At 42.0% G+C, this 14,113-nt stretch overlaps 1 protein-coding gene across 1 annotated transcript; it reads right to left on the bottom strand.

Annotated features, from left to right (window-relative positions):
- Positions 1-4,797: 4,797 nt before the first annotated feature.
- LOC147026679 (CCN family member 1-like) lies at positions 4,798-10,029 on the bottom strand. Its single transcript, XM_085882369.1, has 6 exons — positions 9,798-10,029; positions 8,758-8,995; positions 7,886-8,067; positions 7,533-7,671; positions 6,928-7,124; positions 4,798-6,719 (listed from the first exon to the last, which is right to left on the bottom strand). The coding sequence occupies exons 1-6, from the start codon at positions 9,846-9,848 to the stop codon at positions 6,420-6,422; spliced, it is 1,107 nt and encodes a 368-aa protein (XP_085738495.1). The 5' UTR covers positions 9,849-10,029; the 3' UTR covers positions 4,798-6,419.
- Between the last annotated feature and the right edge of the window lie 4,084 nt (positions 10,030-14,113).

Below are 14,113 nucleotides of genomic sequence, written 5' to 3'. Positions count from 1 at the left end.
GTCATGGCGGCCGGCCAGTGTGCTGGCCGGGCGCAACCAGAGCACCGGATTCGGGTGACGACACATTGCTTCGGGCTGTCGCCAACGCCCCGCACCACTGGATCTATAAAAGGACGGGTCGCGTGGCGGTGGTAAGAGTAGTCATCGTCGTTCCAGAAGAGTAGTAGTCATCGTCGTTCGAGAGTCGTCGTCGTTCCTGAATCGTTTGAGTCTCGTTCGTGTGTCATCGTTCCTGCTCACTCAGTCCTGTCGATTCGTCTTGCTCGTCCTGGCCTAGAATTCATCTTCAACCATTCGCCTGCTGACTCCGCCTTCTTCACAACTTCTCTGCCCTTCTCCACCCACTTGCTTTGGACTCCACCCAAGTCCCTCCCTGCACACCCGACGGTCGTGTCTCATTCTCTGCACCGACGCAAGCTGCACGAAGTGCCACAAAGCAAGAGACGACGGGCCAGCTGTCAGGGAGGTATCGCCCAGCGGAGCATCCCCCCAAAACGTATTGATGGCACGATCGGGAAATCATGCAAGGTATTAAGAGACCGTTAGCCTCATCTCCTCTCCTTTTTCTCTTCATCAACTTCTCTTCATCGGGTTTTGTGTGTGTGTCTGTGTGTCTGTGTGTCTGTGTGTCTGTCTTGTTGCCTGTCCTCGTTCAAGTTAAGAGTGTAGAAGAATGATATCGTGATAACTCTGCTCTGTGTCTGCTTTTGTAAGTTGCCTGTATATTGCCGCACCTCTCACATTTCTTACTATTCCTGCTACAGACAACATTAAAAGCTATATTCACCATGCCACATACCTTTCTTTGCCTGCTTATTAATAAGTCCTTTGCAGAAATGTTCCCAGCTCGTTTTTGTCGGTTCTTTCATTGATCCAGCATGGTCCGTATCCTAACTTAGCCGGGACTTTATTCCCAACGATCCGTTCCTTTTAGCCGGTATGTCCTTGGCAGTGTCGTTCCGCTGCATCTGATCCGGTAAAGTGATCCGGTTCGGACAAGGCGTACCGAAGGCCTGTCCCCCGGTAATTAGATCATGTGGTTATTTTTAGGTAACCGGATTAACTAGACGGAGGATCTAAGTCACATGGTTGAGTTATTGGTGTTCACGGTTGGTTAGCGACCCGCCGCATCACGGAATTATCCGTGTGTGATGGCCTGCAATTCTGGGGAGTCTGGTGGGAACCCGAGATAGCTCCCCCCCCCCCGGTGGTCTTATCACCCGACCCCCGGCCCGCAACAGTACAGATGATTATTTTCGTTGTAATGAAAACGTACCTTGTTTAGACCCCCACATCCACCCACAGATACAAACTCAGCTTTATATATTAGATTCGGCGACAGTGAGACACCTTGCACGGAACTGCCATGTTTGCATGATATTTCCTACTCTTGTTAATCTATTCTTCTTCTTCTCCCTCTCATAGTAATCAGCAAATAAACTTTCTATCCTCCATCATATCATTTTTCCCATGAGTTTTAGTATGTTATTAAAAAAGCTCCAATTATTAATGCATTCCTGCTATTGCAGATGTCATTGCGTGATGACGTCATGTGTCGGTGACGTCTTTTTTCATACCTTGCATGGAAGCAAACCGGGATATTTTTGTTTTAACAGTCATTACTGGTACATAAACATTGAGCTAAAAGCGACACGTCACTGTCTGGCAGACAAGAAAGTAACTGCGTTTTGATGTCCCACAAAGTTTTTTTTTTTTTTTTTTTTTTTTTAATGAAATATCACTATTTTCTTTCCTCTGCATTATATGAGAATATCTTCATTGGGCGGTGTGTATTAGACAGCTGCTGTGATCGCTGTGGACATAATGTGTATTATCTCGTTTGAGTTGTAATCAAAATGTACCTTCCTTTCTTCAAAACAGTGTCTTCATTTAATGATTGAAGATGCGTTGTTCAGTCTTCAAATGTACATGAGGCCTTTAAAACAATCTGAGCTACGTGTAGAGAAAAAGATGGCGGCGATTTTTTGACTGCTGGAGGGCGTGGCCTGTAGAATGGGCGGCACTTATGACCCACAGACAGACCCGCAGACACTAACTCAGCTTTATATATTAGAAGACATGAAACAGAGGGTATAGTTGTGAGGAATTGAGGGAGTGATGGAGGGATAGTGGGGGAAAAAACAACTGAAGGTGATGAGGAGAAAATACAATCAACACGATCGTGCACACTAATGGGAAGAAGGGTAGGCCTCAATGAAACCCAATATGAAAAGATGATGAAAACTCAACAAATAGCACAAGTTTTAACATAAGACCAAACTAGAAACACACCGTAAACACAGAGATAACAAAATAACAGTAAAAACATGACAAAAACGGCCAAAAAACTTATCTTTGAGCAAGTCGGCAGAGACCGTGAAGAGAAACCACCACCGTCGCTCAAGAACCAGACCTGGAATTCAGCATATTATATGCAATCATTAATTTGAATTAAGTGTTCCCATGCCTCACTGGTGCCCCGAGAAAAGGCAGCTGCCTTCAGAGAGGCTTTTATTTAACTTAACTTGCCAACCAAGTGGAATAAAGAAAAGATTAAATTTGTTACACAGTTGATTAGCACACTATGTCTATCCATTAAAAAACAACTATCAGTTTGCGATGATCCATTCTCAAGTATATATGAGCCTTTCCACAGTAATGGGTAACCATTGTGTTACATACATAGTCCACATTAAGTGTGTCCAGTTTATCTTGCAAATGAGGGGAAATAAAAGACTGACCCCTCCACAACTGGAATCCAACAGTAAGAAGATAATCTAACCCAGCACAATATATTTATGGGGTGTTCTGTCTTCATTAACAGTAATGACTCAAAGCCTTCTGAAACAAACATGACTTTGGTCCGCAATCGGAAAGCCAGATTTTTGTACAGCTTTTACGGTGATATGGACTTACCACTAATGTTGTCCTTTGTTACACATTTGTCATTTAGGTTAAGTTATGTTATCACAAAAATAACAAGACCATATTTTTAAAGGTTGTGCAGCTTCAGCATTTTGTTTCTTTCATGACGAATTGACCGATAGCATAACGATTGTTACTCTGTTTTTAACCCCCCAGCATTCACATTAAAGTATATTTTTTGAAAATTCAGGGTTTGGGATATCATAAGTAGTCTTTTTACACATTTAATCTCAACCAGTCTCAATCAAAAACGTATGTGTTCATATAAAACTCTTGGTAAATCTATTTAGTTTGTAATATAACACTTAAGACAAAGATTTATTCCCATCACAGTGAATAAAATTTTATGTGCACGCTTTAAATTTAGGACAATAGCGGTTTTGCTATAAATAGTATATATCTACATTTATATACACCTAAAAACATGTTAGTTGTATTCTATGGATACTTGAGGAATTCTGTGATAGCTCCTGAAGATAAGACCCTTAAATGTAGCATATTACTGTGGAACAGCTCATATATATATATATATATATATATATATATATATATATATATATATATATATATATATATATATATATATATATATATATGCATATATATATATATATATATATATATATATATACATATATATATATATATATATGTATATACATCTATATATAGATATATATATATATATATATATATATTCATATACATATATATATATATATATATATATATATATATATATATATATATATATATATATATATATATGTATATATATATATATATATATATATATATATATATATATATATATATATATATATATATATATGTATATATATATATATATATATATATATATATATATATATATATATATATATATATATATATGTATATATATATATATATATATATGTATATATATATATATATATATATATATGTATATATATATATATATATGTATATGTATATATATATATATATATATATATATATATATATATATATATATATATATATATATATATGTATATGTATATGTATATATATATATATATATATATATATATATATATATATATATATATATGTATATATGTATATATATATATATATAGACATATATTCTAAAGTGAGCTGGAGAGCATATAATAAATTATAATGTACTGCATATTCATCTTTATAAATATGAAAATCAAAAGGGTTGTTAGGGAAGGGATCAGTGGGGACTGGTTTTTATAAAACGACCCTTTGATTCCAGCACAGTCAAAACTTAAACTTACTGGCTCAATGAGAGTATGGGTGCTCACAGTTGTAGTGACAAGAATGAATATCTTTTAATATAATTATTACACTTCCACACTGCCACCTTGATTTGACATTGGTATGTTTGGTGGTATGATTTGTATGATTTGTATGAGAAAGATAATACCAATCATTGGTATGATTTGACCATCTTGATTTGGTGATGGGCTGACATCCTTATTTTGTACTGGGCTACCATGTTGATTTGGCATTGGTATATCAGCATGATTTGGGGGTGGTGGGTTGCCACCTTCATTTGGCATGGGGCTGCCATCTTGATCTGACATTGGTATACCACCTTGATTTTATAGTGGGCCGTCATCTTGATTTGGCAATGGGCTGCCATCTTGATTTGGCAATGGGCCGTCATCTTGATTTGCCAATGGGCTGCCATCTTGATTTGGCATTGTTATACCACCTTGATTTGACAACGGGCTGCCAACTTAAAGCACGAAATGCAGGTGGGGAGTGGATGGCCACTGATGCTGATTAAACAAGCAATGCTGTTTCTATTATGCTAGTGATGTGCTCTGAATATATGAAAGAGGATCACACAAAACGTCATTTTTTGAGATTTTATTGTATTAAGTTACGATAACAAAAATATATCAATGCCATTTCATCGTGACTAAATCTTCACCACTTTCCTGCACAATGGCGTGACAAGGCTTCAAAACGAAGAAGCAATTTACAATATATCAGGTTGAGAAATATAATTCTGCTTCCGATAAATCATAAATAATTTTAACAGTATGTACAATTGTAAACACAACCATAATCGAACTTTTGAAACAAAGCAGAAGGTTATGTCTATATACAAAATCAAACACTGTTCACATGGCTCATCACTGGGTGTTACTCTGTGAATACATCATGTGCTCAAAGTGTGAAACATTCATTTTGTTAGTAAAAAGGATGATACAATCAATACTGTTTAAATCACGACAAGTTTGCTGCTTTTAGCATTTACTTCCCTCTCTTGTTACCCTCGTCGAAGGAGAGGGTATTGTTATCTTTATGTCTCTGTCTCTCACTCTGACTATCTTTGTCTGATTATCTTATTTGGTCTTACCATTAAATATATAAAGAATCCAAAACGATGAACTCTGTTATTATTCACATCTCTATAAAATGTACAGTGCACAAGTGTAATAGAAAATCCAGGCACAATAAATACTCATAGGCCTTGGCAAGTGCCGGTTTTGGTCCAGCACTATGGTTCACATCGTCCACATGATGATGATGATGATGTTTTCTGCTTTTAAGGAGCCAACTGTGATAACTGAGTCCTGAATTACTAATCGTAGGTATCTATTATACTAAATGAGCTCTCCTCTCATGTAGTTGGTGTGTGGTAGAATTTTCAGTACATTGATTGACCAAGTGCAAAATTTTCAGTGGTCTCGTGATGTAACTAGGGGATGATTTTTTTCAATTAAAGTGAAACTCAGAGTAATCTAAAATTATGTAGGCAAGAGGGAGTGGAAGGGGATTCAAATGAGATTTAACGTACAGTATGGGAACTGGAGGGCTGACAGGATGGCTTCGAGGTACGCACACTCGTTTCAAAGCTGTCTAACCAGGGTTTGAATTCCGATCTAGCTATAAACTGTCATCCTGGTGTTTCACAGCAGAGTGGTTCATCACTGTGTGTCCCATCTGCCAGAATTAGTTGGTGGACATTAAAGGTCCCATGGTGTCCTTCGGGAAGAGTAGGCGAGCTATCGCCGGCACCCTGAACAAATTTCCAATTCCTGTCCTAACCACTGCTGGGAAGGCAATGGGGAGTGAAAGGAAACTGTTGGAGAAGACGGAGGAGAACGAGAGAGATGGGAAATAATTTTGGGAGGACATAAGAGTAGAAGGGTGGTGGTGGGGTGATTGCACCATTTTAGGTACTTAATATGTAGATGGCTTTTTAGAAAATTTCCAAGCAGTTTGCTTATGCCATTGTTCTGGCAAAATTAAGCCATGAAAGAGGGAGGCAGGAAGTTTAAGTCTCACTGCTGTTCTTCCTTTCTAAAGAAAACAAAAACAAATGCAGGGTACATTAGCCTGACAGTCATGGAGTTGTCTTTTCACAAGAGTGCTGTCTCACTGGAACCACAGCTGCCATGATCACAAGGTGGCAGGGAAGCAGATGCGCATGGATTGTACCATTTCCAAGATTCTCTTCGTGGGAATCAATCCAAGAAGGTATGGATGTCATTATGAAGCTGAAAGTAATTATGTAACCCTCCTTCACAGTCAAAGTGGCACCTACATGAGTCCACCCATTGGTAAGGGTGTGTAATCTTCTCTCCATCCTCACAGCGAAAACGCACGTTGATAACGTGTGTGCGGTTGGGTGTGCAACAGCGTGTGTCGGTGCATTCTCCGCAGTAGCGTGGACGATAGCGGCGGAGGCTCACGCAACCAGCGTACGTAAGGCGCACGGGCTTTTGAGCACGCTCCATCCGTACGCATTTCCTCCCTTTCTTTGGCTGGGGATGAGAAAGGTGGCAGAGGGAAGAGTTAAAAATGTTCTTGGGTGCAGCTGGCAAAATATAGCTTACAAAGAGATTAGGCCTCTATTTGTGAATTACATGAGTTTAATGACTTTACAATCACCATACTATTTTAACATCCCATTCCAATATGTTGGCCTGTGATACAATGTTCTGTGAGTGGCATTGTTGGGGAAAGTTTCACCTTTTTCCGCAGCGGTACGTTGCACGGTCGGACTTGGCACAGCTGCCTCTCGAGCACAAGCCGGCACTCCGGATTGTCGTTGGTCACGCGTGTGGAAAATCCCGTATCGCATGAAGCAGAGCAGGCTGACCAGTCTGTAGTCTGCACCAAACATTGCCCCCGAACAGTCCCTTTCCCAGGTGTTGGAACATTCCACTCTAAGGAGGGTGAACAACATTGGTTATTGTTGAAGCCGCAAGAGCTTCTGCAACTTGAATGGCATAGCCAGCTTCTTGAATGAATAACTAAACACGATACACAAATTAGCAAAAGAGTGTTTTGGCCTTGGGTACCACAATTATATCATCTCGCTCATGATGTGTGTGTGTGTGTGTGTGTGTGTGTGTGTGTGTGTGTGTGTGTGTGTGTGTGTGTGTGTGTGTGTGTGTGTGTGTGTGTGTGTGTGTGTGTGTGTGTGTGTGTGTGTGTGTGTGTGTGTGTGTGTGTGTGTGTGTGTGTGTGTGTGCATATAGCATTGTTTGGAGGTTGGTGCTATCTCTAGACCTTGTTGGCCTTATGTTAATTTTTATCTTTTAACCAGAGATGATATGATCGTGTGGTCTTACCAGAAATTTCAGACCTCTGCCTTTGTTCCCAATGTGCCACCGGAAGTTCATTGCTCTCAAAGGCAAGTGGTGGTGTAAATGATGTTTTTTCACTGTTCTCTTCATCACAGACCCACTCTTCACAACAGCGTCCTGGTACCTGGAAACAAAACAACCCTCCACCTATAAACTGCGGGTATTTCAACAACCATTGATCAATGCATGGAAGGCCATTTTGCTGGTGACGATGTTGGTGTTCATAAACACGAATGAAAACATGGCTCTCACAGCATTTTGGGCTCATAAATCACTGGCTTGTTGCTTTATGATGACCTGCAAAAACGGGAATGAAAGGATAATGACATTTGCCATACCTTGAGCAGGCGAGGTTGTGAGCAGGTTTCCAAGAGTACGAGAGGGAAGGACAGCGAGCAGAGGGGAGAGCACCCCACAACTCCATCTATACACGTGCACTGGTGCTTGCAATTGGGCTGGAAGGCCTCTCCATGCTGATACACCCGGCCACTGTAATCACAGGGCCGGCCCTCTGATATGGCTGCCAGAGGACAGAGATCACACGGTAAGTACATGGAATGTGAGGAATAAACTAACCTTCTTCAGTAACACTTTACACCATGATGAAACAGCTTGTGCCACAGCCGAATGAGATTTTAGTGTTTTGCATTTTATGGAAGAGCAAAGTGACGTGCAAATAAGGGAATGAAAGGATAATGCACTGACAGTGGGGCTGGGGAAATAACTGGATACAGTCGAGCAGGTGTATGAATGAAGGAGAAAAGTGAGAAAGATAATACCAAATAGAGAAGAGGGATGGGTGTAGCGAGGGTTAATGTGGGGAGAAAACACCACCGGTAGGGATTGAAGATGGGATGAAATGGTGGTGTGCTACCAGCTCAAAGCCAGATCTTATCGTTGAATTTGCCATCATTAAATATGTTTCTTTGATTGTTTTTTTTTTTGCCTTTGTAACACTATCTGGATACACTTATTAAATACCATCCATGTTTCTTATGAAAGGAACGTGTGCACTATCAGTTACGTTTATAATGTTACCCTGGCTTTTTGTGTACATCTGATTTGAGTCACAGGGTGTTTCGGTAAACATGCACTGAACTTCAGTTGGTAAAATACAGTAGTGATCTTCTGTAGCAGACATAGAGTGCATATAATGCCACCAAATGCCACCATAAAATGGACACTATGCGCATCGAACGCACATACTCACCACGACAAATGCCTCGAACATCGGCCTCGCCGGCCCCAATGTCACACTCGAGGCCTTTCATCGAGTCGCAGGGGTGTGACAAATCGCAGTCCTCATTGAACTGCCGTGCACAGGCCTTACAGCACCCGCAATGGTCTAGGGACATGAGAGTAACCCCGGGCTCACAGCTGGAAGGCACGCTAAATGGGCAATTGCATTCTGCACACTGCGTCATGGATGAGGATAGAGTGGAGCCAACCTGGAAGGACACAAACCAAAGGAAAGAAAAGGGAGTTTGGCACCGATTAGCTTTCCAAAATAATTGTGATTCAACACGTATTTAGCATTTTTTGGCTTTAATGCCTCGACAGAACAGATAACCTCTGTTTGTACCGTCATCACTGTGCTTCGCAGGTGAGGTCTTGCGTCAAAAATATTCCGTTTTAAGAGGGTCATCCCGTCACTTGTGCACGTTAAAGACCCAACACCGACGATGATTTCGCAGTGACGATTTCCAAATTCCCATCCGAGTGGAGCCTGCTTTTGCAGCACCCTGTGATGGAATGTAAGGGTGTGTGCTCTGGACCACCCAAATTGATCAAGTCCATTAAAGGATGATGACTGCAATATGACGGAATATCGTTTCCGATGAGGTTTCCGGTCCTTCAATGCAATGGCATTGCCCTGGGGGCACCAGTGGAAGGTAACCAACCAGCTTTAGTCCCAAAACTGTTGATGGCAGGAGCTTTGAATCGGGGGGTTTAGCGATACAATAAAACACGAGGGGGTTTTCGTAAGAGACATAAACAGTTGTTTCTCATTCAGAAACTTATTACGTGTTTTCATTGGAACGATTGAGAAAACTTCGAAAGTTTCATTTCAACATTGATGTTGCACTGCACATTCCACCTGTGACCTCTGACCCGATGCATTCCAATCCTGATATTCCTGCTTGGCTTCAAAGCTCCAATAATCCATTCATTCTTACATTCATTCATTTAAACCTCATTTCGAACGTTCGATCAGAAGGACGTGGAGTCCCTTCTGTTACATCAACTCACCACCGCGATGATGCTGCACATTGAAGCGAGACCCGTCAACATTGCGCTCATGTCTCCACTGGTCGTTGCCCCTTGAAGTCTCCGCCGATGGACCTGTTTTGAGCTGCACGAGGTGTTTTACTCCAATTTCCCTGTAACGTGGACTGTCTGACTCACTCTGTGCAAACCGAGCTTTATAGAGCGCGATCGATCCCCTCCTCCACTCAAACTCTCGCCAACATCACCCCCCCCCCAATCTCTCCACGGTGACGTCACACGAACCACAGTGCAAACATCGCCAGGAAAGAATGTGAGGAATTCCTTGGCTCAGGTTTTCTATTGCCCCACCTTCTCCAGCTCGCTTCCTCCTTTCTCCTGTCTCCTTCAACCCCGCCTTTCACCTCCCCACCTCCTCCTCTCCCTTCCACCCAGCCCCTCCTTGATTGACCCCCTTCACCCGTTGCTTTCCCTTCCCACCCCCAGATCACTTCCTCCCTTCTGCCCCCCCCCCCACAACCTTTTCAAATCCACTTTCCGACCATTTCTCCCCCATCCCCTTCAACATCCCCTACTACTTTCTCCCCCCTTCCCTTCCTTTCCTAAGTACACAATGACTGCCGGACTTCCTTTCAGTCACAACCCCCTTTTGACTGGGGACACGTGACGCACCAGTCGCACTTGCCTGTTGAGTCTCTGAAGAGCCAAGAGCGTTGAATGCGATTCCTCAAAATCGAACGTTTCGCTTTGAACCTCTGAGGAGGAACTCGTGGTGTGGGAGACCGTAAGACCGCTGGGTAAACCACATTGACACAGCATATGATGCCACCTTCCATTTTACACACGACACTATATACACACCACCTTCCGTTTTACACACCACACTATATACACACCACCTTCCATTTTACACACGACACTATATACACACCACCTTCCGTTTTACACACCACACTATATCCACACCACCTTCCGTTTTACACCCCACCCTATTCACCCACCACCTTCCGTTTTACACACCACACTATATCCACACCACCTTCCGTTTTACACACCACACTATATACACACCACCTTCCATTTTACACACGACACTATATCCACACCACCTTCCGTTTTACACACCACACTATATACACACCACCTTCCGTTTTACACACCATACTATATACACACCACCTTCCGTTTTACACACCACACTATATACACATCACCTTCCGTTTTACACACCACACTATATACACACCACCTTCCATTTTACACACGACACTATATCCACACCTCCTTCCGTTATACACACCACACTATATACACACCACCTCCCGTTGTACCCACCATACAATATACACACCACCTTCCGTTATACACACCACACTATATACACACCACCTTCCGTTTTACACACCACACTATATACACACCACCTTCCGTTTTACACACCCCACTATATACACACCACCTTCCGTTTTACACACCACACTATATACACACCACCTTCCGTTTTACACACCACTTTCCGTTTTACACACCACACTATATACACACCACCTTCCGTTTTACACACCACACTATATACACACCACCTTCCGTTTTACACACCACCCTATATACACACCACCTTCCATTTTACTCACCAAACTATTTTCACACCACCTTCAGTTTTACTCAGCACACTATATACACACCACCTTCTATTTTACTCACCACCTTCCATTGTACTCACCGCACTATATACACACTACCTTCTGTTTTACACACCACACTATATACACACCACCTTCCGTTTTACACACCCCACTATATACACACCACCTTCCGTTTTACACACCACACTATATACACACCACCTTCCGTTTTACACACTACACTATATACACACCACCTTCCATTTTACTCACCAAACTATTTTCACACCACCTTCCGTTTTACTCAGCACACTATATACACACCACCTTCTATTTTACTACCACCTTCCATTGTACTCACCGCACTATATACACACTACCTTCTGTTTTACACAGCACACTATATACACACCACCTTCCGTTTTACTCACCACACTATATACACACCACCTTCCATTTTACACACCACACTATATACACACCACCTTCTGTTTTACTCACCACCTTCCATTTTACGCACCACCTGTTTTACTCACCACCTTCCATTTTACACACCACACTATACAGTATACACACCACCTTCCATTTTACTTACACACCACCTTTAATTTTACACACTGCACTCATCACACCACCTTCCATCTTACTTACACACCACATTGCAATTCACATACCACACCAATGACGCCACTTTCCCTTTTACCTCACATACCACCTTCCCTTGTACACAGAGCACAACCTTCCCTGCGATTCACATTCACAACGCACATATTTGTTTCATGAGAAGCACGTCCAGACATTCCAAACCTCTCCGAAATCTTGAGCTGCCCTGTTCAAGTCGTCCCTGCCTTTGGATCCCTCTCTGGGTTAATTCACCCCCATCGTGTCAAAGCAATCGAGTAGCACACATTCCGATCATCTTACTGTTACCATTCCAAAGGTGACTACAGTACAAAGGATTTTGGACGTGGAGACCCTGACATACAAGCACCTGCTTTAGCTCTTTAAATAATCCTGGTGGGAATGAATATCTTCTGTGCTGGATCTTCACAACAAAGGGAGAAAAGCTAAGCTGAAAAAAAAAATTCCTTTTAATACCGACAACCACAACACGTATAATCACAAGTACAGGAGTTCGTTTTACCAGCAACAATCATAACATGGACAACTACAACGGCATTCGGTGGAGCGCATATCTCTCTCCACCAGGCTCAACAATTTACGTTTTGTATCCCACTAAAAGGCCAGATTCTGATCTTCTCCACAATCAAATCGATCCGTCCTTATCACACACCCAACCTGTCCACCAAGTTTTGCCTGAATCCATCCGCAAGTTTTGGAGATATCGTGTTCGCAGACAGACAGACAGACAGACAGACATGAAAACATAAGCTCCACCCACCTACGGTGATGAAGGCAATCACACAGAGCTTGGTTCTAATACCGAGATGTACAATCATACATGGATTACTTCCCACATTGATATGGACAATCATACAAATCTTACAATGCACGAGTTCCCTTACAAAGAGCTTCAACACAGGTGGAGGCAAATAAGCCCATCAAAGCTTGTGCTATGGTTGTCAACATATGGTTATTTGTGACTGTCCATGCTCTGTCCTTTTTAAACGCTAAGCGTTAAGCAAGGAAATAGCGCATACCATTTTTAAAGGCTTTCATGTGACTTGGCGGGGTTCAAACCTCCCAGACTCGGGGATAACAACTCTTAACAGTAAAGGGTTGGTTCTAGTACCAACAGACATATTGACATAGACAATCACACAGGAATGAATACGACTATCGACATGGAAAATCACACCGATATTTGCTCTGATAATGACGACTGCAAAACGTACAATCACACAGGTATTGGTTCTAACACTGGCAACCGTAATACAGGGATTAGTGAACCAGTCATCCCATCCGTCTATATAAAAATACGCTTGTCTGTCTGTCTGTTCCTCCGTCGCATATTGCGAGATGACAGAATCTCGTGAGATTGTTAATTAAATGTTGTTCATTCGTTATTTAATTTTAGCGTTGTATTTATGCATGACAAAGAAGATAATTGATGGAAGATCATGGGTATTAACACAATCCGGCTCCTCGGAATCACTTGAGAGTGGCAATTCCACGGAACTTCCACGTGACGTATCTCACGAGATTGTGAATGGGGACCTGAAGGTAGTTTGAATAATTGTTCTCACGAGACATAATCTCGCTGCTCCCAAGATTGTGAATGGGGTGAAAGAAGAAGTTGGGAAGGTGTGAAAGCAGGTTATGAGGAGGTAGGAGTCGGTGACTCTGAAACCTTACAGCATCACAGGTGGATGGAAACTTGCTATGTTACCCTGATGGTGTCCTAATGAGGGCGAAACCGGTCAGTGGCTGCAATTTTCATTCACTTGTTACGGCTTCTGACACGTAATTTCATTTAACATCATAATAATTTGTTCAGCGAGATGCTCTCTACCAGGAGCCGCAGACAGAGCTCTGCGTCGTGATGGTGACGTCACGTCAATCGGCTGAGGTCGGAGAACGGGTTTTATGTCATCATTACTGATACTGACCGCATTGACGTCATGGCTCCAGGTGTGTAGGTGGTTGAGTGAGAGACAACGTTCCTGCGTGGCAGGTGGGGCTTATCATCCTAGGATGTGCAGCAAGGGCTGTCTTGGACACGATTCTGGCACTCACACCACTCACAGTTTGGAG

Source organism: Eptatretus burgeri, chromosome 5 (assembly GCF_056783735.1).
Source record: "Eptatretus burgeri isolate ZD-2024b chromosome 5, Ebu_testis_v1, whole genome shotgun sequence".
Classification (NCBI taxonomy): Eukaryota; Metazoa; Chordata; class Myxini; order Myxiniformes; family Myxinidae; genus Eptatretus; species Eptatretus burgeri.
The sequence above is the reverse complement of the archived record's forward strand: the minus strand, read 5'-3'. Positions and strand labels throughout refer to the sequence as shown.

What these genes read in the sequence shown, in the direction of transcription:
- LOC147026679 (XM_085882369.1), bottom strand. Translation starts at nt 9,848, where the DNA reads ATGAGCGCAATGTTGACGGGTCTCGCTTCAATGTGCAGCATCATCGCG. An exon ending in GCAGAGGTCTGAAATTTCTG is followed by an intron (nt 7,125 to 7,532) that starts GTAAGACCACAC and finishes CACCCTCCTTAG; the next exon opens with AGTGGAATGTTCCAACACCT. An exon ending in ACGTACCGCTGCGGAAAAAG is followed by an intron (nt 6,720 to 6,927) that starts GTGAAACTTTCC and finishes TCTCATCCCCAG; the next exon opens with CCAAAGAAAGGGAGGAAATG.